The following is a 25,426-nucleotide window of genomic DNA, read 5'->3' on the forward strand; positions in this document are numbered from 1 at the left end:
TGCTGGTGTGGACACATGGAGAGCAGGAAGCTAAGTCCCAGCACTCCCCCATGGGGTCTATCTACCCAGGCCGACTGCAGTCGGCTCTGTACAGGCTTTAAACAGCCTGTTAAAGGAGTCGACTGTGGTTGAAAACTGCCAGGCTTAATATTGTTTGGCCCAAGACTCTTTATATTTTTCTGTATGTGGACCACAACCAAAAAGGTTTGGCCATCCCTGACTTAGAATAAAATAATATTTATTTAGGGCCTCAAAACAGGAACTTTATCAATACAGGTTGGCAAGAGCTTGGATAAAATTAGGTGATAAGCTGCCTAAAAGGAAGAAAGAAAGGGAAATGAGAGATTTTTATTGATGCAATGGCAATCAGACTTGAGAAGTTTGGACACCATAGGATAGGGATGTTGAATGGAGGAGAAGTTAAGGGAGGTCAGAGAGAGGGAATATGATAAATTGTGGTAGGAGCTGTGAATTCACTGAGGATGAGTTTACACAACAAACAAGCTGTGGGAGGAGAGAAGTGAGGATATTGTGATGAAATAATTTTTAAAATATATTTCTTTTGCTGGATGAATGTTAATTATAGAGAAAGTCAATCTTCAATAAAAAAAATGAATGTTGCCACATGTTCAGGGAAATTCGTTCTAAAAATGATATACAACACAAAAACATAGACAGACTGATCATGATTGCTAATGGGCTTAGTGCCTCTTCGGACGAGGGATTTCACAGTGTCTCATTTAAGAACTGCTTTAGGTGATTATGGTAACTATGGAGTTAAGATAGATTATATGTTTATCTCAATTTAAAAGTCATTCCAACTACTATCTGAATATGTTACAGACAGGCGCATGATCACTTGAATTCCCTGCATCAATGGCTGAGTGAAATTTCTAGCAGATCTGTATGAAATTTGGAGGACATGTTGCCTTGATTGTGTCAATTGCTTTCTTGTACTGTCCATACACAGTTACATTTCTATTGTTATGTCATAGACCAGAAGCAATAGAAATTCACCAAGACAATGGTATCTTCAAAACAATAATTTTTATTAATAACTATTAATAATATAAAATCTTACTTAATTCTACACTTAAATCCACTATGCGCAAGTGTGTGTGTGTGTGTGTGTGTGTGTGTGTGTGTGTGTGTGTGTGTGTGTGTGTGTGTGTGTGTGTGTGTGAGAGAGAGAGAGAGCATGCGCGTGGCAAATCCCAAAGCCATTAAAGTTCAATCTCACAAATTCTTTGTAGACTTGTTTTCAGAGAAATATTTATTCATACGAATGATTTTCCACAAATCCCCCTCCCTTGCATGGAGGTTCCAGGATCTGTTTTTCACACGATTATTTCACAAGCCCAGATCTGAGTCAGACGAAGTAACCATCACAATGGTAATGATCCAGAAACAAGAGAGATCTTGTTTTCTTTTACCCAGAATTGGGTCAGTCACAAGTGACCATTTAAAATGGACACAGTAGAACTGCCCTATTTTGACAAAGAGACAGTGAAGTGGCTCTTCTTCATTGCCACTGATTTTGTGTATCTCCCATGATAAGGAGAACACCACAACATGAACTCTTTCACTGAAGACTACAGCATTTCTCACATCAGATGAAATCAGGCAACATGAAAGATGCCTTCCTACTGTCGTAATCACATGACATCGATGCTGCCTTCTATTCATTACTCCAAAAGCATGAATGATGATAGTTGGCCTCTTGCTTGTTTACACAGATTATACAAGTGTCCCTTTCTGAATGTTTGAAGTTCTAATTTTTCCAAAGGTTAACAAGAAAATGCTTCCGGGCAGTCTGCCCAAACCTACCAGCAGATTGGCTGTGTGTATACAGGAGTTCTCTGAGTAAATGCCATTGTCTTCAACAGTTCAATGGATAACCACTCCAGTTTTTTGGCTGTTTACACTGCTTCCACAGAACAATAGGTTAGCAGACATTTCAACTTTCAAAATGGAGTTCTGTGGGTAAGTGTGTTTGTCCCTGTCCACCCACAAACCCTTTACTAATATATTTTATAACTAAAGATTAATAATAGCACAATTACATCACAATATGTACACCTCAGTGAGTGCCATTGACATTTGTTCCAGCTACACGGTGTTACATGGAACTATACACATCAGAAATGGGTTCTTTGGCCCAACTGTCCACAATGATTGTGTAGATCTATGCTAATTCCATTTGCCCACAAAAGGCCCTTATCTCTCTCCTCCTTTCCTATTCAAGTTAAAGTGCAAATTACTTATTAAAGCTGTAATTAGAATAATCTTTATCGATTCCTCTGGCAGTTAGTTCCATATAACCACCATCCTATGTGTAAAAATCTTGCCCCTCAGATCTCTTAAATTTCTCCCTTCTCACTTTGAAACCTATGCTCTCTTCAAGTCCACTTCCCTGTAAAGAGACTGATTATCGACCTTGTGTATGCCCATCGATCATTTTATAAGCCGAGATACAAGGCAATTTCTCAGCCTCCTATGTTCTCGAGAGAACAATCCACCTTGTCCCATCTCTCCTTCTTTCTTTTCCTTTAAAATATTTTTACTGATTTTAATAAAGAGCTTATGCAAAAGATACAATTCAATAAGATGTTATGGATATGGATAGTTACACAAACTTAATAAAACATTCAGTGTATCGCATTGTAAATCATATCCATTATTCAAAATACAAATGATATTTATTTAAAAAAATCAAATAACAAGAAAAGAAAAAAGACAAGAATAAAAGGAAAAAATCTCAAAACCCTGCCAAACAGCTTTGCCATATGTCATATATGATCATTATTAAAAGAAAAAAGGTTAAGAAAAATATATAAAGAAGAACACAGAATAGTCACGTCAGGCAATTTAATTACAATACATTGAAGTGAAATTATAAAGTAAGATAATGAATCATAAATGGCCCCATAATGTCTGAAATCTCATATCTGAATTATTAACTGAATAACAAGCCTTTTCCATATTCAAACAAGACATGATGTCATGCTACCACTGGGGCAGCATCCTTCCATTTTAGTAAAACCGTACATCTCACCGAAAGAGAGGCAAAAGAAATAGCGCGACACTAAACTAGAGATAAAGAAGAATCATTCCCTCCCATTGTACCATCAGGGCCACCAAGGATTCGGCATTAAATATATATTAATTTTTTTTGACTAAGTATGAAAAACCTCTCTCCATTTTTCTAGACTAGGGTAAGTCCAAAACATATGAATTAATGACATTTCGCTGCTCTTACACCTATCACAACAGGGGCTCATATTAGAATAAAAATGATACAATTGAGCTTTAGACATACGTGTTCTGTGAACCATTTTAAATTGTAATAAACAATGTCCTTTGTGAGCACATAGCGAAGAACTATTAACCACTTAAGAATTGTGTCCCAGTCCACATCCAATATAATCAAATTTAAATTCTGTTCCCAAGCATTTTTAATTTTAACTAACGAAGTCTGATTTAAACTTAACAATTTCTCGTAAATATTAAACCTTTGCAAGAAGGCATTAAACTAAAAAAAATCTACAAAATTTGATCTCTCCTTCTAACTTGTGTGTTGAGTCTATGATGAAGAAGGCAAATGCAATGCTGGCATTCATTTTAAGAGGAAAAAAAAATATACGAGCAGGGATGTGATATTGGGGCTTTATAAGCCGCTGGTGTAACCTTGCTTGGAGTATTGTGAGCAGCTTTGAGCTCATTTTAGAAAGGATGTGCTGAGTTAGAGGGGATTCAGAGGAGGTTCATTTAGATTATTTTGGGATGAAAAGGTTATCATATGAGGAGTGTTTGACAGCTCTTGGCCTGTACTTGTTGGAATTTAAAAGAATGAGGGGTATCTCATTGAAACATCTCGAATGTTGAAAGGTGTGGACAGAGTCAATGTAGACAGGTTGTTTCCCATGGTAGGGGAGTCTAGGACAAGAGGTCACAATTTCAGGATTGAAGGACATCTGCTTAGAACAGAGATGCAGAGGAACTTATTTAGCCATAGAGTGATGAATGCGTGGCATTTGATGGCACAGGCCATTTTTGAATGCCATTGGATTATTTAAGGCAAAAATTGATAGGTCCATGATTAACTAGGACATTAAAGATTATGGGGGAAAAGGCCAGGCAGTGGGGTTGTGGGAAAATGGATCATCTCATAATTAAATGGTGGAGCAGACAGACTCTATGGACTGGAGCCCATTTATGCTCCTTTGCCTTAGGGACTTAAAGCCTTCCATCCAGGCATCATCCCCATGAATCTCTTCTTCATGCTACATGCCCTTCCTTCACAGAAGCGTGCTCAAATTTCACCAATATGGTACAAAATCTGTGGGGGGGCTGGTAGTCATGGTGGGGAGCTGGCTGATGGAGGACCTCAGTTTTCATCAGGCTGACTTCCAGTTTACCTATCTCGGCTGCACCATTTCATCAGATGCAAGGATCGACAATGAGATAGACAACAGACTCGCCAAGGCAAATAGCGCCTTTGGAAGACTACACAAAAGAGTCTGGAAAAACAACCAACTGAAAAACCTCACAAAGATAAGCGTATACAGAGCCGTTGTCATACCCACACTCCTGTTCGGCTCCGAATCATGGGTCCTCTACCGGCACCACCTACGGCTCCTAGAACGCTTCCACCAGCGTTGTCTCCGCTCCATCCTCAACATCCATTGGAGCGCTTACACCCCTAACGTCGAAGTACTCGAGATGGCAGAGGTCGACAGCATCGAGTCCACGCTGCTGAAGATCCAGCTGCGCTGGATGGGTCACGTCTCCAGAATGGAGGACCATCGCCTTCCCAAGATCCTGTTATATGGCGAGCTCTCCACTGGCCACCGTGACAGAGGTGCACCAAAGAAGAGGTACAAGGACTGCCTAAAGAAATCTCTTGGTGCCTGCCACATTGACCACCGCCAGTGGGCTGATAACGCCTCAAACCGTGCATCTTGGCGCCTCACAGTTTGGCGGGCAGCAACCTCCTTTGAAGAAGACCGCAGAGCCCACCTCACTGACAAAAGGCAAAGGAGGAAAAACCCAACACCCAACCCCAACCAACCAATTTTCCCTTGCAACCGCTGCAATCGTGTCTGCCTGTCCCGCATCGGACTTGTCAGCCACAAACGAGCCTGCAGCTGACGTGGACTTTTTACCCCCTCCATAAATCTTCGTCCGTGAAGCCAAGCCAAAGAAAGAGAAGAGAGAAAGGTACAAAATCTATAATATTTATAGCTGCTTTGAATCATAATATAAAGTTTTATGGATATAAAATGTTAGGTCACAAAATTTAGGGTGAGAAATCAGGATCCGTGACAGCATCAAGATATGTATTGTCCTTTGTGAAACAAAGTTCTGATTCACATTTGAGGCATGCTTCATTAAGTTGTATCATGCTGCCAATGTACTGTATTGAGAGATTCAAAAGCAATCTACAAGCTCCCAATTCTTGAAATTGTGTGACCCTCATGAAGCCAGGTTCTTCAATTAAATCACACCACATGTTAACAAGAGACAGCTGAAAGTATACATATTCTGGCTCTGGGACTGATTTTCTGTGCTGTAGGAGTGAAGATTCTACCCAAATTGGTTTAGTACCTTTACAGCATTAACACTGATTCAATAAAGCAGAACATGGGTTTGTCAATTACAGTCAACTTGCTCACTGTTGCATGTTGAGAGCTTTTCCTGATCTATTCGAGCTTTGATCTGAACACAGAGCATTGGTGAGAATGACTGGCCTCGATGTCAAATTACCACACTGGGCATGGCGTCAAGGAGTTGCTGCAAAATTTACATGAATGGCCGTAAGAAACATTTAGAAACTCTCGAGTGGAGTCATACCTGCAAGCAAAACACAGAAATTCTAGAGGATTACAGTAGGTCTTGCAGGGTCCATAGGCAGTAAAGATATCAATGTTTTGGGCCTTTCTTTGATGTATGAGTGAAAAGCAGGCAGGCACCTTAATAAAAGTACAGACCAACAAACAAAAGATGCGAATTGGCTATGGAGAAGAAGCCAGGAAAAAGGAAAGGGGAGAATTGATCGTGTGTGGCCAGGGTGGTTTGGCTCTGTGAATGCAGACTGGGTTAAAGGAGGCAGAGGGAAAATGGAAAAAAGAGAGAGAGAGAGAGAGATACAGGAAAGGAGACATAGGAAAAAATGGGTTGGGGGAGGGTGTTGGCTAATGGAAACCGGAGGTGGATGTTAATGCCATCCGATTGGAAGGTGCCCAGACAGAATATGAGATGATGTTCCTCCAATTTGCAGGTAATCTCAGCCTAGCAGGGCATAAGATCATGGACAGACATGTGTGTAAATGAATTGAAATGGGTGGCCACTGGGAGATCCCTGCTGTTGCAGTGGACAGAGCTGAAATGCTCAATTAAACAATCCCCCAGTTTGTGTCTAGTCTCTCTGATATAGAGGAGACTATAATGGGAGAACCAAATGAAGTTGATGACCCCTGCAGATTCACAAGTAAAGTGTTTCTTCACTTGGAAGGACTCTTTAGGGTCCCCAATGGAGGTGATGAAGAGGAGTGGGTGCAAGTGGAACATCTCCTACAGTCTAAGGTCTAGGTGCCAAGGGAGTAATTGGTGGGAATGGAGGAGAGGACGAGGGAGTCACAGTGGGGATGGTCCCAGCGAAAGGCAGAGAGGGGAGAAACAGGGAAGACGTGTCTGGTGGTGGAATCACGTACTAGGTGGAAGAAATAGCAGAAAATATTATGTCAGATGCGGAGGCTGGTGGGCAAGGACAAAGTGTGACAGATTATGTTATATTTTACATTGAATATAGATATGTTTTAAAGTAGATCAATTGTGGCAGGTTTTTTTTTTAAGTGTAGGTCACATACTTCAAAACAGATCTCATTTTAAATGCCAGAGCTCTGCTCAAGCCAGACAGTTCAGGCTCTGAGTGCAGTGCACAAATTTTGAAAAATGCCTATAAGGACTTCACAAGTAGATGTTAATTGGACATGCTGTGGAGTAATAGATTATTGTTTTGGAAAGCAACAGATGAACGGAACTCAGAGGAGAGATTGTGAGTTCTTAGTTCAGCCTGGTCAAAGCCCTTGTGATCCATACAAGAGGAGAGAACTGGCTGCATAATGTTTCACTTGAGATAAGGGAAACAGGGAATCCTGTGGTGATCTGAAAGAAAGAGGTTATCATGTGGAAAACCCTGATGGGGAAAGTTTCTTTCAGCAAGACACTGAAGTGGCTGATCGAAAGGGATCAGTTGTGGGTGTCCAATGAGCAATAAATCTCTCTCTGAAAACCAACAAGAACCTTCCTGAGTGGTAACCATTTATCTTTCAAGCACCAAAGCCTGGAGAAATTCATAAATGTTAAATTCTGTGCACTGTATAAGAAATGCCTGCAACCAGTGAACTTGGAAGAGTGAGAAGTGAGATTGGGCTGTGAATCAAAGAACTTTTCGGAACTTACACACATTATATACAGGTGATCTTAGAATTAGAAGGGGTTTAAGTTAGGTTAATAGTAATAAGTTAAAGTTTGATCCTGTTTTGATGTTTAAAGAAAATTAAAAGCAACTTTTGTTGAAGTAACCATTTGTCTTGGTGAATTTCTATTGCTGCTGGGTTTTGAGATCCTCTGGGCCCATCACAAAAGGGAATCCTGTCCTTGTTGTGCATGGGGATGAAGGGGGCCAGGGCAGATGTATGGGTAATGGAGGATATGAGGTTGAGTGCCAAGTTAATGATGGTAGAGGGGAAGCCACATTATTTGAAGAAGGACGACATCTCTGGTGATATGGCATAGAAGACCTCATCCTGGGAGCAGGACCATAACTGTTTCTTGCTGTCATTCATCTAAGCCCCAGAATGAATTTGAATCCCTCTTTAGTTGCTCCATCAATGATCTTTCCTTGATGAAAGACTTGGAAGATCATCACTGATTGTAGAAAATTAATTTCTGTTCACAACTTCATGGATTAAAAAAAAAAATCACTGCCCTCTGTGTGAATATATTCTTTCAAAAATTCTGGTCCCTGATACCCAGACAAAGACAATTTATCCCGTAATAACTTGAAATATTTTAGTAAGGCTACCTTATTTATCTAATATTTTGAGAGTAAAGGCCCAATTCGCTTAATCTCCTTTCAATAGACAATTTCTTTTCATCGGAGGAAGTTATACACCTTCCACACAAAAATATCCTTCCTCAGGTATCCTTCCTCAGGTGTGGCCTCGTGTACCTGTAGAAATATGTCTTTACTACTGAGGTTTAAGTATCTTGCAATAAAAGTCAACAAATTCTTTGCTACCTTAAATTCTTGCTGTACCTGCATTGTAACTTTCAGGGATTTGTGCATAATACACCCAGGTCCCTCTGAACACGGAACTCTCACTGTTTCAAATATACTCTTCATTTACTTTTCCCACCCAAAAAAAAAATCATGTTTCTTATTTTCTCCTTTATCTAATCCATTTTTATTTATATTTTTACTCTAACATACTGCAAAAAAAATCTCAATCTCCGGATTTCAACAAATGTACTCAATCTAATATTAACATTAATAAATAAAGCAGTGTAATTCTATTCAAAACAAACTAGTTAAAACAGAAATTCATTGGCTTTATAAATAAAATATGGATGACTATTTGAAATATTGACCAAGTCCGGGAAAAAAATAACAGTGTGGGTCACTGGTATTAACAATGGATGATATTATCAGCAGGTCATCACATTTTTTTTGCTCTCAATTCCTCTGGTCCTTGGTTAATGACCAGGGCATGGGAGCTTATTTTGGTGCATCTCCTTGTCAGTCATTTGGGAATAAGGATAATTCACTTCCACTCCAGATGCATAGGTTTTGATGTGGTCAGGAGATCAAAAAAGGAACCCTGGAATCATCCACAGGTGGAATGCGTGACATTTGATGGAAAGAGTAACTCTGTATTTTGTAAGGCAATCCACTTCTACCATCACCAATGTGGGTTTTTGTATGCTCCAAAAACATGGTGCAGAGGATCTCAATTCCATCCTTATTTCATATTCTCCACTTTGAGTAGTCTTGGAGGGATCATCAGAATTCAATAGGGATGCGGCATTTCTTCAAGAAGGCTTTGAGCACATCCTTAAATATATGCCTCTGTCCACCTGGTAATCTCTTCCCACAATAAGCTGAGAAAAGAGTGTCTGTTTCAGGAGGTTGATATCAGGGATCGGAATAATATGATTTGCCCAAAATAATCAACCGAGTGACACCAGGCCATCAAGACTGCGGTTGTTGGTCTGGGAAAGGACATGGAAGTTGGTTTGATTATCCTTCCAGTGAATTTGAAGGAGGAGGGAGGGAGGTGAGGCAGTCTCCAACTGTGTTGGAGCTCAAATTCTGATATTACAACTAACTGAATATCCCTGCCCACACCATCTTATACATAAAACACTTACTTGCATTGTAAACAGTTACAGTCCATCTCCGATTATCCAAAATAGCCGGGACCGGGTTCATGTTAGATAAAAAGGCATTTTTTTTCCCTAGAGAATTGGTCATTCAAAAAAAAATAGCCCAGTAGCAACAGCAAATCATTTGTAACCCTGTTTAACCAACAACAAACAATAAGGGAAGGTTTTTAAGATTAAAATAATATTTAATTCTCACCAAAAAAAAAATTCTGGCCGCTGCCAATCACCAACACCTCCCCACTGAGGCCCTACTCGTGCCGGCAGCCCGACATCTCCAGTCAGTTCAGCTCCAAAAAAATTTCAGATGAATGAGGATTTCGGAGAATCCGATTTCGGATAATAGGAATTGTATGCATTTTTAAAAACTATAGTAAGCGTTTGATTCAGTGACCTTGAGAAAATCTTCTTTATTGTCATTTTTACTTTTCAATCCATCTGATAAAATAATTTAAATGTCATATTCAGTTAGTCTTAGATACATTTAAAAAACTATACCATTTATGTAAGCAATATCTGTTGAAGAATAAATGGCCTGCTTTCTACAAGGCTTTCAATTGCTTCCTTCCATTCATCTAAACAGCTTGTAGCTTTCAGTGTTCAATGTGTCATGTTACAGCTAATGGGAAGAGTGCTATCCTCTTAGAACATCAGTACATGCATTATCATATGACACTGTCAGCTCCTGCACAATGACAAATCTGTTTCCTTTCCACCGCACAGGCTGCTTCATCCCCATTGGAGGTGACTTCAAGTTTTCAGGTCCCTATTGTATCAATAAGCAGTGCGACAAGGTCATTTTAATAAACCAAACTCACTTGCCTTTCATCTTGTCCCACTTTATTGCTGGTGAACAAATGATCCAGAATGACTACAGATTCCAGAGAAGACCTCAGGAGCTTAATAATGATTCATTCTGCACTGTTATTTCAATTAATTAATAATGGTTCTCTCTGTGTAATGGCTATAGTAAGAGTTAGTAACTGTACATACATTCACCGGAGTGGATAGCTGTGCTGGGACTGTGGAGTTTGTGATATATTCTAGGAATTGGATGAATTATTCTATTCAGTCAAAAACACACAGAAATGCTGGAGGAACTCAGCAGGTCCGTGTAGTGATACCACTAGGAGGAGTCAGATATGGAGTGTGTGGCATCTGGGGCATGTTACATCTTGGGTAGAGGTCTTGTCTGTGTGTGTTTTGTCTTAGTGCTGTTTGCTTTAGTTAATAAATCTAGTTGTTTAAAAAGAAACCAGGTTTCTCTATTGTAATAAAAGAAACATCATGGTCCAGAGGATGTAAAGCCCTTCTTCAAGGTATAAAAAAAAGGGCAGGCGAGCACCTTAATTAAAGACTAGAGGTTAAGATGGAAGAATGGGAAGGGAAGGAGTCCAGATCTAAAGGTGTTAACAGGGTATGATAAGAGGAAAGCTGATAATTGATCTTGGCTCTGTGAAAGGAAACAAAGGGAAAAGGGAAGAGAAAAAGAGCTAGATTTTTAACAGAAACCAGAGAAGTCGATGTTAATGGCATCTGGTTGGAGGGTGTACAGATGGGAGATGGGGTGTTATGTCAAGCATCTGCCTGTTATTCCACATTCCTGACCTCAGGCTCAGGCCTAAAACATTGATTGCAATTTACTTGCTATGGATGCTGTTGAGTTACTCCAGCACATTTGCATATTGCAGTAAGACTTCAATAATTTGGCACCTGATGGTTCAGAAATGGTGATGCTTTAGCATCTGGGTCACTCGGTATTCCGGAGATCAGGAATCCCAAGTGAAAAAGGGTTATTGTAGTCAGAGATAGGGGGCTGAAATTATGCAGGAGCAAACAGGCTCAGGATCTTTCTGCTCCTTTTGATAAGCTGGTGCCAGCAAGCTAAAACTCACCAGGTTCTGTTTCCAATTGCTTTTATAACACCAGGCTCATGGGATAATGTGTGGCACTTTTGCTTAATAGGCAAAGAAAATGAGAAAAGAAAAATAATAGGATTTAGGATATTAATGGGAGGAACATCAAAAGTCCAGAAATTCAGCACTACTTAAGTCTCGAGGGTGCTGGGTACCAGAGTTTAACTGTTGTTCCACTTCTCCTCAGGCACTTGTGCACCAAAGCTCTGGAGATATACAAGAAGAGAATAGTTGTGTGACAATCAAATAGAGTGAGGGAGAGTCAATGTGATGATACAACCACAACACTGGCCGCATTTCTACCAGCCTACTGCAGGTAGACAATCTGGGAGGCTAGCCCCACTGGGCCAGCTGTCAATCACTGGGCAGTATATAGACTCGAGCTGGCCCCTCCAGGGATCAGTTGGACATGTGAAGCAAGCAAAGGACAGTCAAGCACACGTGGAGCCAGCAAAGATATTAGATATTAGGTGTGGTGTGTCGAGTTTGAGCTGATTAAAGCCTGTAGTACAAACATGTTTTGTGTTTGCTTGTTGCATCACAGTGGCATCACAATTTAATCAGCTCAAAATTTTAAAGGGCCATGGAGAAGTTCCTTACAATTGAGAGGCTGGATATCGACCCTCCAAACATGGACGCCCCAGCATACTTCGAGATCTGGAAGCATGCAATTGAGGTGATCATCCAGACGCAAGCTGAGGTCTTCAACATGAACCAGAAGAGATTCATGGTGCTTCGCACCAAACTGGGCCCCCACGCTTTCCAGGCTATCCGAGACTGCATGGGTTTTGAGCCTAGAGGGCGAACATGCTCTACGTCCGGTACTTGTTCAGCATCAGAGTTCAGAGTAGGTGAGATGGTAGACGCTTACCTGGGTGCAATGTGGGAACTAAAATACCCATGTATGATCGAAGTTGGGGTGACTAAAAGGGAGGTGGAGCAACTTGTCCAAGATGCCTACGTGCGAGGGTTGCGGTTGAGGGCAGCTCGACAGAGACTGTTGGAAGAGAATAATGCTTCCCTTGAATCATGGAGGTGGTCTGCTCCCTATAAGCTGCAAGTCACTATGTAGAGGCCTTAGGTGCTTGCCTCCCCCAACCTCTGACCTGGCTGACGCCGACGACAGCATTTGCTGAGGAGACCCACGTGGAAGAGATGATCACTGCCTCTTACACAGTCTGCCACTGTAAGTACTGCGGGTCCTAGTGTGGATCAGACAGGTGCTCCCGAAAGAACTGCCTACTGAGGAACTCGCATTGCTCCTGAAGCGGCAAGAAAGGCCACTTCGCTAAGGTGTGCTTCTCCAGACTCACCGGGAGCGCTGCAGTCCTCCACGATCAACCAGAAGCCCCCACCCCCCCCCCCACCATGTGCAAATACCAGACAGCACCATTACTCCACCCGCCATTTCCGCCCGCACTATCGACATCACTTCCAGCCCAGCCGTCAATCCACATTGCCACAGCGAGCTCACCACGGGTGTCGCCATATTTCATCGTCCAATTTCCGCCCACACCGAAGAAGTCACGTCTGCCTGCACCAATGACATCACCTTTGGCCTCACTTCCAGTCTCGTCACCTGACCACACTGACATCATGTGCATCCACCAGGCACCACCCTCATGAGCCAGCCGGCCCCCAACCACCGCAATCCGCTCTACTCACCGACCAGACGACATGGTCATCATGGGCGTGTGCAGAACCGCGCACCCACTGCATCCCATGCTCCAAAGGGCACCCACTGGCTGCTATTCGTCACAACAGTCGGGGTTCAGCGACTCAGACCCCAAGATGGTCCTAGCGTTCACCATGCTAACAGAGGACATTCTCCATGGACACAGGTGCTCGATGATGGACATCACTGTCAACAGGATGATTGATGCCTGTTTGATAGCAGTAGTACTGAGAGCTTTATGTGGTCCATACGCTAAAACTAAAGGTATACCCAGCGAACTTCTCAATCGTCTTTGCAGCCCAGGACGACTCCATCATGGCACTTGGGTGCTGCTCAGTGGACTTGACAGTGGGGCGGGGGGGCAGGGGGCACATATCAAGGGTTCAGGCTCCTGGTCATGCCCAAGTTCTGTGCCCGTCATCCTGGGGCTAGTCTTCCAGTGTTACCTCTACAGCCTCACCCTTGTCCTCGGTGGCCCACTCCCCATCCACAGCACAAAGCTCAGTGACCGCCCCCAGTCCACCTCCACCACTGGCACCACTACCTGGCAGGCAGAAGGTTCACACTTCTCACTGACCAGTGTGCAGTGGCATTCATGTTCAGCCCCACCCACAGAGGCAAGATCAAAAATGACAAGATCTTGCGCTGGAGAATCGAGCTAGCCACCTTCAGCTATGATATCTAGTGCAGACCGGGGAAGTTCAATGACTCCCCCGATGACATATCCTGGACATGCGCCCACTGCGCAGTCTGAGCAACTGCAGACACTGCACAACACCCTCTGCCACCCAAGCATCATGCACCTGCACCATTTCAGTAAGAGTTGGAACCTCCCCTTCACTGTCCAAGAAGTCCGGACCATGACAGAATCCTTCTGAGTCTGTGCAGTGTGCAAACCGGCCTTCTTCCGCCCACCTCAGGCCCATGTAGTGAAGGCCTCTCGGCCCTTCGAGCGACTCAACGTCGACCTCAAGGGCCCTCTGCCTTCCACGAATAAGAACATCTCTTTCCTCTCGGTCATAGAGGAATACTCCCATTTTCCCTTCACCATCCCTTGCCCTCACACCTCCACCACCTCCGTTATGAGGGCACTGACGCAGATCTTCACCATGTTCAGACACCTGGCATTCATCCATAGTTATCGGGGGTCCAGCTTCATGAGTGAGGAGCTGCGTCAGTACCTGGTAGCTCGAGGCATTGCAACTAGTTGCACGACTAGCTACAACCCCAGGGGCAATGGGAAGGTAGAGCGTGAAAACAGGGTAATCTGGAAGGCAGTCCTCCTGGCCCTGAGGTTGACAGCATGGTCTGTTGACTACTGGCATGAGGCCCTCCCCAAGGCACTCCACGCCACTTAGCTACCAATCAGTCCCCTCACGAACATCTTTTCTCCTGCCCTAGAAAATTGGCAGCTGGCATCTCCTGCCAATGTGGCTGATGTCTCCGGGATCAGTACTCCTCCGCAAACACATATAGATCCAGAAATCCGACCCCCTGGTCGAGCAGAAGCTCCTTCTCCATTCAAACCCGAACTACACCTAGATCAGGTCCTCCAATGGACATGAGGAAACCGTCTCAACCAGGGATCTGGTCCCTGGCCCATCCAGGATTCCACAGGAGCTGACCCCGCTCCCTCCGTCTCTCCAGATGGCCCCACTCTTCAAAAATCCGCCCCACACCTACATACTCCTCCTCCCCCCACCCCCCTCCACCGCAGCCAGACACCATCCTGCCCACACCACCGGCCACCCCAGCCACGCAGGACCCTCAGGCAGTCCCGTCCCTGCCGACCATTGACCAGGAGCCAGCCCCTGCAACGGTCGAAGAGGCACAGATGGCTGCCGGACCGCCTGAACCTGTAAATACTACCCAGTGCCAAAGGACCCCGCCCCCCTCCACCAAGTACTCATTTTAAAGAAGGGGTGAATGTGGTGATATGACCCCAACACTGGCCGCATTCCTACCAGCCGTTTGCAGAAGACAACCACTGTACCTGCAGATAGGTAACTTGGGAGGCTGGCCCCACCTGGCCAGCTGTCAATCAATGGCCTATATATAGACTCAAGCCGGCCCCTCCAGGGGTCAGTCAGACATGTGGAGCCAGCAAAGGTATTTAGTGTGGTGTGTACAGAGTTTGAGCTGATTAAAGCCTGTAGTACAGTCTTCTCATGTTTTGTGTTTGCTTGCTGCACCACAGCGCATCACAATCAGGTAGCTGACTTCCAGTGGGTAATGGTTATTCATAAAGCAAACATGCACAACACCATCCTAAAACAGGACTCCCATCTCTATGTCATGTCCTCTAGAACTTAAATAAACACTGACACACGCAAGTTGTCAGAATGTGTGTGACATGTTTTTAAACTTGGTTCTACAGTAGAAAGCAAGTGCTGGGGAAATTTTTTTTAATGCCATTCCTCTTTATCTACAGAAATAAGGGTGCACGGTTGGTGTAGCAGTTAGCGCAACGCCTTTACAGTGCTGTCTGTAAGGAATTTGTATGTTTTCCGTGGGCTCCAGTTTCCTCCCACCATTCAAAACTTATCAGGGGTGTAGGTTAATGGGGTGTAAATTGGGCAGTACGGACTCAAGGGCCGAAATGGCCTGTTATCCTGCTGGCATGTCTAAATTTTTTTAAATTAAAAAATTGAATATTTAAAAACATTTTTAAATGGCATTTAATCATTTGGAAATCAAAACATAAGAATGCTGAAGGAACTCAGCAGGTCTCGCAGCGTCTGTAGGCAGTAAAGATACATAACCAATGTTTCATATGAGCATAAAGCAGGCAGGTGTTTGAATAAAAGGGTTGGGGCGATGAGAAGAAAGGGCAGAGGGAGGAGCACAGGCCAACAGACAAAAGGTGATAATTGGACAGGGTAGGAAAGTGAGAATTGAACAGGGGTGGGGGTGGCTCTGTGAATGCAGAGCTGGAAGAAAGGAGAGAAAGGGATGGGGGGGGGGGGGGAGAAGGGCTGATGGAAACTGCAGAAGTCGACATTAATGTAATCTAGTTGGAGGGTGCCCAGACAGAAGATGAGGTATGTGAAGTTCATGTTTGGTTAAAAAAAATGTTATTTCTTGTTTGTGGCCGAGAGATTTTACTTTAAAATAGGAGATTTCACTCACAGAATTACAGCACTCAGGAAGAGTGAACTCATCATTCATTCATCTGCAGATGTCACCGGTAGATACTGAAATGAAGGGCTGCAGTCAGGAGGAGAGCAGATATCTCATTCACACCAAGTGGTTTCTCATGATATCATTGATGGATTGACTACTGGAACAGTCATGAACATAATGCAAGGCTTAACTTACAGCAAGGAGGGTTAGACTGTCAAGAAGGCTATCCTAGTGTCTCTCTTACATTAAATGTGATGTAATCTCTCAACCTTGGGGAAAAAAAGACATTCCCCTTACAGAATATAGAATTCTGGTTCATTGTCATTCACATGCAAAATGCCAAGTCAGAAGTTCTAAATTACCAACGTTGCCTGCCTATTGTAAAGGGAGAGGATAGGAGGAGACTCCAATCCTACACATGAAAAAAGCAGAGGTGCTGGAAATATTCAACATCTCACTCGTCTGCAGAGATAAAATGCTAACATTGTACTTTAATGGCCTTCCAACAGGTCATGACTGCTGTAGCATTCCATATGTTGTTCATCATATGTTGAATTTCCAATCTCAGTTGATGGAAGGATTAGTTGATTTAGTTACAGCTAATCTCATAAAGGGCTAGGCACACAAAAATGTTGAGGAAACGAACAGACTCTGGTTCATCTGTATAAGAATAGCAAAGGAAGATTCTGTTCTGATATAGATCCAAAGAATTCAATCTACGGCTTTTATGAAGTTTAACAACGTAGTAAATAAGTCCTTTGTACCATCCATGGATGTCTCATGGATGCGAATCTTAAGGTTTATGAATTGTTATTACCTTAAGAGCATGTGTCACATGGTCATACCCACCAATATTCTTGTAGCCACACTGCAGGGTTATGTGTTGAAGGATGCCCTGAGTTTTAGTGCAGCCAACCTGACGGCTTTGTGGGAAAGGACCACAGTCTAGGGTCCTTCTGTAACTGGGCTTTGAGGGGATGAGATTGGAGAGGAAACCCCTCAAACCACAGGGGGAGTAACTACATTGCAGTATTAATTAGTTGCAGTATTAATAATATAATGTACAAAAATGGAATGTATACATGAATAGGATGCCAAAGATGCGAAAAGACTTTGCACTGCTTTCCGACAAATATGGTTTGACTGTGAATAAAGTTTATTTTTGGAAAAAAAATTGCCATTGCTCTTTGTCCTAACCTACTGTGCAGGAAGACATGCAACTCCTCGAAATCTCTGACTCATTACCACTCAAAATTGAGAAGGAGCATTTAAGGATCATTTTGTGAATGTCAGGGCCATGCAATGCGACCACAAAAAGGGCACTGTTTATGCAGCCAAAAGAATGGTAACAATAGAGAATCGAGCCGCCCGCACTCCCAACTCATCTATGGAAGAGTTTGCAGTTCCTACGAGCTTCATCAGTACGTGGAAAGCAAGTTATCCTGAATCCTGAGGGATTGACCATGAAGAAGCAGAAATCTCAATTGTGGATACAACAGCCAACACAAAAAGGAGTGGTTATTAGAGGCCAGGAAGACAGTAAATTTTGCAATGGCACATGCTGTATGTATACTGTATATGGTCAGAACAAAATATTAGTGGCGAGACACATTCCTTTTGAAGTCTTACCGTGTATTTTCGATTGTTCTCAAGCAACGCATTGTCTCGCAACCAGCTTACGACAGGTTTGGGATTCCCGAATGCTGTGCATGTGAGGGTGATGCTGCTTCCTTCCTTGGCTTTCACATAGACGGGAGGAGTTTCTGTGAATGTTGGGGGAGCTGAAAAGACAAACAAAGCAATGACTCACATGAGCACTTCCAAATACTGCGACAGCTTGCAATTTTTTATTAGCAGCCTTTGGTTGTTTTAATTTAGTGCCATGCCTTGCTAATGAAGGACGTGGGCTCAGGACAGAAGCTTTCCTAAGGCTAAACTTAACACATTTTAGCCAAATAGAGGAGAGGAATTAACTTGCCACGATTGAACTGTAAAAAAATAGCAAAAGGAATAACTGCATAGATAAAGGAATGGAAATGGGAGGATCAACTAGAGTTTGCTTCCAATTTATTTAATTAAAAGGTCTTACAACTATTTCTTGATTCAGTGCTCAGTGGAGCAAGTGCACTGGGGGATCTTCTTCAAGTAGAAAGCCTGAGAGAATCATTAATTCATACGCATTGTTAAATTTTAATTAAAAAAATATCTATCTATCTATACACATACACTATACACTATTCAGTAGAAGCAGATTCCGGCCACTGAAACCCATGCTGCCCAATTACAACTAATTAACCTAACGACTCTGTACATTTTTGCAAGGTGGGGTGAAACCGGAGTACCCAGAAGAAACCCACGCAGGTCACAGGGAGAACGTACAAACACCTTACAGATAGCATCCGATTTGACCCAAGTCGCTGGCACTGTAATACCTTTGTGCTAACAGTGATGTGTGACTTGTTTCATGCCATCTCTCGCCAGATCCACTGCCCTAAATAAGATTTACAAAATACATTGCCCAATACATCAGTTTCAAGGGAACCGTGGGAGTGGCAAATGTCCTCAGGGTCCAGAATTCTCTCAGTCACTCTTGATCAGCAAATTACATACTTATTACATAAAATTTAAGTGTTGGAAAAATTGCAGAATGTGGTTTCCTATGCCAAAATGTTAACTATTTTTCTATCAGCAAATGTTGTCTGATCTGCTGAGATCTTCCAGAATTTTCTGCCTTTATTACAAATGTTGAGCATCTGCAGTTTATTTTTATCTAGGTTTAACATAACTGAATTCATTAAGGACATTCTTATTGCATTTCATGCTTTTTAAATAAATGCTCAATCCAACAACCTGTGTAAGGAATATTGAAAGAGAAATTGCTGAATGACATCCATAACTAATCAGCGCACCGTGAATCTTTCCTATTTCTCTTAATAGCTCATTATAGATACTCAGGATTGAGCTGTAACTTTCATGTCTAGGATTCACTGTGCCTTAATTACTCACCTTGGGACTGATTCACACATTGCCGATCAGATGATGGTTATCAAGAAAATCTGCAGATGCTGGAGACTAGTGCAGGACACAAAAGTGCTGGAGAAACAATATTCAGAGAAAGTTTTTTTTAAATTGACATTTCGGACCTGAGGCCTTCTTCAGCAATGCAAGCTTTAGCTCACTGCAAGGAGGGTTAGATTCTCAAGATGGCTGAAGAAGGGCTCAGGCCCAAAATGTTGATTGCTTTTTACTTTCTAAGGATGCTGTGTGACCTGTTAAGTTTCTCCAATATTTTGGAGCTGACCAAATGATACTAATTGTTAGTTAACCAAGCAGATGAATGTACATTAGGGTCATAGTGCTATACTGATTCTTCCCAAAGGAATGCAGACTGCGGTGGACAGAGATCTATTACCAATACTACATTATTAAACTGGAACTGCAAAGATACAGTTAATGTCATGAAAGGTTAAGTAAAGTTAAGTTGATTATAGTAAAGGGAGGTTGATTCTTAATGCACTTGACAAGGCATAATTGATCACAAGGGTAATAATATATCAGTTGTGGCTACTTGCAGTCTCTCCATGATACTAGCTACCTTCCCTCGACAATGTCAGTCCTGATGCAAGGTCCTTTCCTGAAACTTTGACCATCCTTTCACCTCCATAGATACTGCTTTTTCCAAGTAGCTGAGTTATTCCACAATGGTATTAATAAGTGTTACATTTAGTGACTAAAATTTAAGTCCCAGTAAATTTAGTTTAAAATCTTTATTCAATTCATCACTCAAGCTGCTCTGAGTAGAAACTAATACAAGTGTAAATGTACTGGCCTGATATGGGGTTAGTAATGCTGCACTTGATGGAGATGCGCACAGGGTGACCTCGAGAGCATTCTTACAGTGAGATACCAGCATCTTCTAACTAAAGCTGCCTTCATTATTTCAACTTTAGCTAATGTGGCATATAACACCATGGCCGCTGACTCAAACGCTGGCCACCGACCTGACAGAGCACCCAACGCTATGGCCACCAACTTCAACCTGGGCTCCAGCCGCTGACCCGACAGAGTTCCTGATGCCACAGCCGCCGACCCGAACGTGGTGTCCAGAGATTTTTGTCATTTACTTTTGCTCTCCATGATTTCCTGTTGACTGTGAGAAGAATTTCTCACAATATTTAAAGATTATTACTGTGAGTGCTTCACACGATAAACACAGTCAGAAATCTCTGAAGGTGGAAAAAACTTGATGGGTCAAGCAGAGACGAAAGAAGAGTTGATGTTTTGGGTCAAAATCCTGGATCAGGATTGAGAGTGTAGAGAGAATTTGTAGAGAAGAGAGAAGGAGCGATAAGGGAGAGGGTTGTAGGTGGTGGGTAGAAGAGGACATGAATGTCAAGTAGGGGAAATGCTGGTAAGGGCTTTATCAGTGGAGTGGATTTTGGATGTCCTGGAGTGGAAAGGTTTATCTCAGGAACAGAGCCAGAAAAATAAATATGTGCATGGAGGAGAGTACTGAAGCAGGTTTTAACATAGAACATTACAGCAGAGTAAAGGCCTTTCGGCCCATAATGTTGTGTTGACCTATATTAACCCACTTCACAGAATAAACCTTCCCTACCTCACAACCATAACACTATTTTGTCTTTCATCTAGGTGCCTAAGAGTCTTTTAAATGTCCCTACTGCACCAGCCTCCATCACCACCCCTGGCAATACCATTCCAAGCAACCACTACTCTCTGTGTAAAAAGACTTAGTCCTGACATCGCTCTTAAACTTTCCTGCCCTTACCTTGTACAGATGTCCTTTGGTGTTTGATTCTCTTGCCCCATGGTAAAAAAAAAGGCACTGTCTGCCTCTCATAATCTTGTAGACCTCTATTAAGTCACCTCTCATCCTGCTTTGGTCCAATTAAAAAAAAAGGCCTACCTCTGTTAACCTTGCCTCACAAGACACATTCTCCAATCCAGTCAACATCCTGGTAAATCATGTCTGTGTCTTCTCCATAACTTCTACATTCTCCTGTAATGAGGCGACCAGAACTCAACACACTATTCCAAATGTGGTCTAACCAGAGTTTTAAAGAACCAAAATGTTTTGACTTGAAATATTGAGTATTTCTCACAATGGATGCTGCCTAACTCCCAGGTTCATCCAGCAGTTAGTTTTTTGCTCTAGCTTTCGATACTTGCAGTTTTCCCTCTGCAATGTCAGTCCTGATGCAGGGTCCTTTCCTGAAAGTTTGACCATCCTTTCATCCCCATAGATACTGCTCGACCCACTGACTTCTTCCAGCAGTTTAATTTTTAATATTTACATTGTCTCAGAATAAATGATCAAATCAGAGTTAAGCAAGCCTTTACTGCAGAGCATCAAAATGGTACCCCTAAGAAATAAATCACCAATTACTTTCTATCCTTCAAGGCCACGGTATTTTTAAAAAAAATACCATTTTGGCCCATGGTAACAGACCATTTTTACATCCAATTAAACTACACCCCTGGAACATTTTGAACGGTGGGAGTAAATCGGAACCCCTGGGAAACCCACACAGAAATGAGGAGAACGTACAAACTCCCTACATAGAGCGCAGGATTCGAACCCCGGTCCCGATTGCTGGCGCTGTAAAGGTGTTGTGCTAGCTGTTATGCCAACCGTGCCACCCAAACTGCTACTGTGTTGAATTAATTTCCTATTTGGTTGAGCTTTGGAGGAGTTGGAAAAGCGAGAGGTCACTTACCCAATTGTAATGTGGGGAGGGTGGAGCACCAAAGCTCGTACATGGAAGAAAATGCTTGTTTGCATAGGCTATGATGGAAATTGTTCACTGCTGTAATCTCCACTAACTATCTTGTTACTCAACCATTGTGTGTTAATAATTCAATATTACACCTGCAGACACACTTCTGACAAAAGTACACCAAAGGGCAGAAAATGAATGACAGAATATTTCTGTGTAGCATGACGATCTTTATACATTGCATCAAAACAATGTGTTCTATGTGATGCGGAACCACCTCAATTTGTGGTGTACAAGCTTCATTTTAAACTCAACAAGGCAGAATTTGACAGTGCAAAGTGGATAATGGCTAGTTGGGATCCACCGTTTCAACTCTTCCAATGTTTATTTTCATGACCTTAACAATTCAAGGGATATTTAAAATGGCTTGCTGATTCAACGAGAAAAATCAAAGGCAGTCAGAAATTGTAGCTGAAAATCTAATTTTATTTTTCAAATAGGGAACAAGAAATTTTCTGATATTTGAAAAAAAAGAGTGAACATTCAAGCTCATCTATTCTCATATGTCACTGACCTTGAGTTGTCAAACCTCACTGCTTATAGAAATGAAAATAAAGGCCAACATTTATAGAATGTCTTATCACACTGCTCCAAGGAGTCCCAAAGTGCTTCACACAAAATAAATTACTTTGAAGTAGAAAGATTGCTGTTATATTGAGTAAAGTCATAAACTACACAGGACAGTTTTTTACTGATAGGGAATTTTTCTACAATTCCTTCCAAAAATAACTGGATAATGTTATTGTATTACATTACAAATCCAATATTACTGTAGTTCCTTTGTCATTAAATCAATATAACTTTTGGTTATAAGTCACAAGTACTTTCAAGCAGTAATGGAAGCAATACATTGAAAAGCATACCGGGTAATTGCAAAGAAAATTCAAAACCTAACATGCTGATTTCCTTATTTATACATTCCTCATCCTCTCTCCATCTCTTTCTGAACTACCTCGTGCATCTGCTTGTCCAACAATGCATCGTCTGGGTTTCTGACTGGGGCACGTGTTCCTATTCCTGATTTCTATGACAAAGAGTCTGTTCCAACAACTAAGGAACACTACACCATTACTTTAGATTCTCTTGTGACAGTATTACTTGAATACATTTTTTATTGTTACAAATTTATATGTACTGAATGACAATGAATCCACGTTTACCTTGTGACTGAGAAATGGCGTCAAATCAGTTTGTGTCTATTATGGGATTTGGTTAGAGCACCATGAATCTTAGGGAGCAAAAGAAGGTTGATTACACTGCAGGATCATTAATCCAGAGAACTGGACACACAAGTTCTAATCCTATTGTAATAGTTGAGAAACAAAATTCAATAAATTAGATAATTGGGAATTTCAAAATTTAGTATTTGTAATGGTGACCTTCATTGATAAATTTCAGAACCAAATCCATTTGAATTTCAATCATTGAACTGCAATTCAGTTACAGCACTTGTTCATGTGTGCATTCAGAGACTAAGCTCCAAGTTAATAATGAAACCTAAACCTGTGGCAGAATGGGCTGTGCACTAAACACATGCAAAACAAACGGCCTTCAGTATTCTGGCCCAGCTATACACCATTATCCCTACAATAACATTCCTTGATGAGACTTTGGAAAATGTGGATCTCTTTCCACATCTCAAGGGTTGTCTCTCAGTAAAGCAGAGACCTCCAGTTCACAAGCACAGACTTTAGACAGCAGAGGAAAAGAGTGTCAAAGATCAAATTTATACTCAGCTAATAGCAGTGATCCCTGCCCTTCTATATGCTTTGACAATGAAGGCACTGGTAATGTATCATCAATGTGGTCTTTACAAAATTCTCCAAAGCTACAGGCAGGCCAAGTGAATCAATCACAGCTTTCTCTCCCACACAATATCCCTGTCACTGAGATTCTGATCATGTTCAATCAGTCAATAGGGTGCACTGTCTGCCTGCCCAATATCATTCATAAATTAGACATTTTATTCTGAATTCTGTCATGACAAACATTTATGAGGGAGGTGCACAAAACACTTCAAGAATATTCTCAATGCTTTCCTGAAAACAAAACACCATCAATTAATGGGAATCCCTGGCCTATGGCTTATCTGAGGGACTACAAGATATATCAGGTATTGTGGAATCTGCTAAATTGGAATTAAGTTAGTATTTTTGATCCTGAGGAACATTCTTAGGAAAAGAGACCATGAGCCAAACAGTAGTTGCAAGGAACAAGCTGGTTCATAAATTAATATCAGGGAATGAAACCTGGTGTTCACACACATGGTGTAATTCTGGATCTACATTACTGTGGTTACTTCCACCTTCACCCTTAGAACAGAGGTGGCCAAACCGCAACTCACGAGCCACATGCGGCTACTTGGTATCTAAGGCTGAGACTGACCCACAACAATTCTCTGTCCATAAGCTTATTACACATTGTGTAGCAATTCAGGAAGGCCACTTATCACCATCTTATCTTATCTAATTAGAGGTCAGCTATAAAATACTGAGCTGCCAACAAAGTCCACATTAGAAAAAAAATCGATGGAATGTTAAAGGAATTAATCAGTAGAAATAAATAAGTGCCAACAGGGCTGTGGCTTTCTAATGCATTGAGAATATTTCCTGAATAAACTGCATTCAAGAGATAATTTCTTTATTTCAGTCTTGTTTGTTCTTTCTTCAATACACTTTCAATTCCCTGTTCTTCAGAGACCCACTTAATAAGCATTTTAGAACAGTAATGCTGAAGGTAATAGACTATACCAAAGGAATTAAAGCTATATAATCACAGAAACACAGACTGGTTACTGTATGGTTGGGAGCCATGAGGCATGCTGTCCACCTACTGGGTCAAAGCATGAGCCATCCACCTAGTCCTGCTACTCAACCCCTTCCCCACCAGGTTGCAAATTCTATATCTTCAGCTACTTGTCTGACTCCCTTTTGAAACCTGCCTTCTATAGGTTACATAAGGCCAACCATGTTATTCGAGTTAAAAAAAAATGGCCAGACCAGATTTACCATGCTTGACCATATATTTATCAACAGTTCTAGATTCTAGATAGGAGAAATCTCTCTCCACATCCACCCTCTCAAGATCCTTCAGGATTTCTTTTGTTTAAATAAGGTCTCCTTTCAAAGATATGCCTAGCCTATCAATCTTTTTGTCCATAAGAAAATCTTTCCATTCCAGACATTGGCCTAGTAAGCCATTTCTGAAATGCTTCCAATTCGTGACATCCTTCCTTAAATAAGGAGGCCAATGCTACAGGCAACGTCTCACCACTGCCTTCTATACACAAAGCAAAATCTTCATACTTTTACATTCTTAGCACCAATCAATAAATTCTCTGACATTCCTAATTACTTGTTCCACCAGCACAGTGATCTTTTGTGATTTATGCAATAGGAGTCTCAATCCAGCAATTTCACAGTCACCATCACCAATAATGACACCAACATAAATTTAGATTTATTCAA

At 41.9% G+C, this 25,426-nt stretch overlaps 1 protein-coding gene across 1 annotated transcript in view; it reads right to left on the reverse strand.

Annotated features, from left to right (window-relative positions):
- The window catches only part of igsf9bb (immunoglobulin superfamily, member 9Bb), a 390,832-nt gene that overhangs the window by 188,765 nt on the left and 176,641 nt on the right, over window positions 1–25,426 (reverse strand). Inside the window, exon 4 of the mRNA XM_069896285.1 lies at window positions 17,791–17,942. Coding sequence (XP_069752386.1) covers window positions 17,791–17,942 — 152 coding nt within the window. The remainder of the gene's footprint in view (window positions 1–17,790; window positions 17,943–25,426) is intronic.

Source organism: Narcine bancroftii, chromosome 8 (assembly GCF_036971445.1).
Source record: "Narcine bancroftii isolate sNarBan1 chromosome 8, sNarBan1.hap1, whole genome shotgun sequence".
NCBI classification, from domain to species: domain Eukaryota; kingdom Metazoa; phylum Chordata; class Chondrichthyes; order Torpediniformes; family Narcinidae; genus Narcine; species Narcine bancroftii.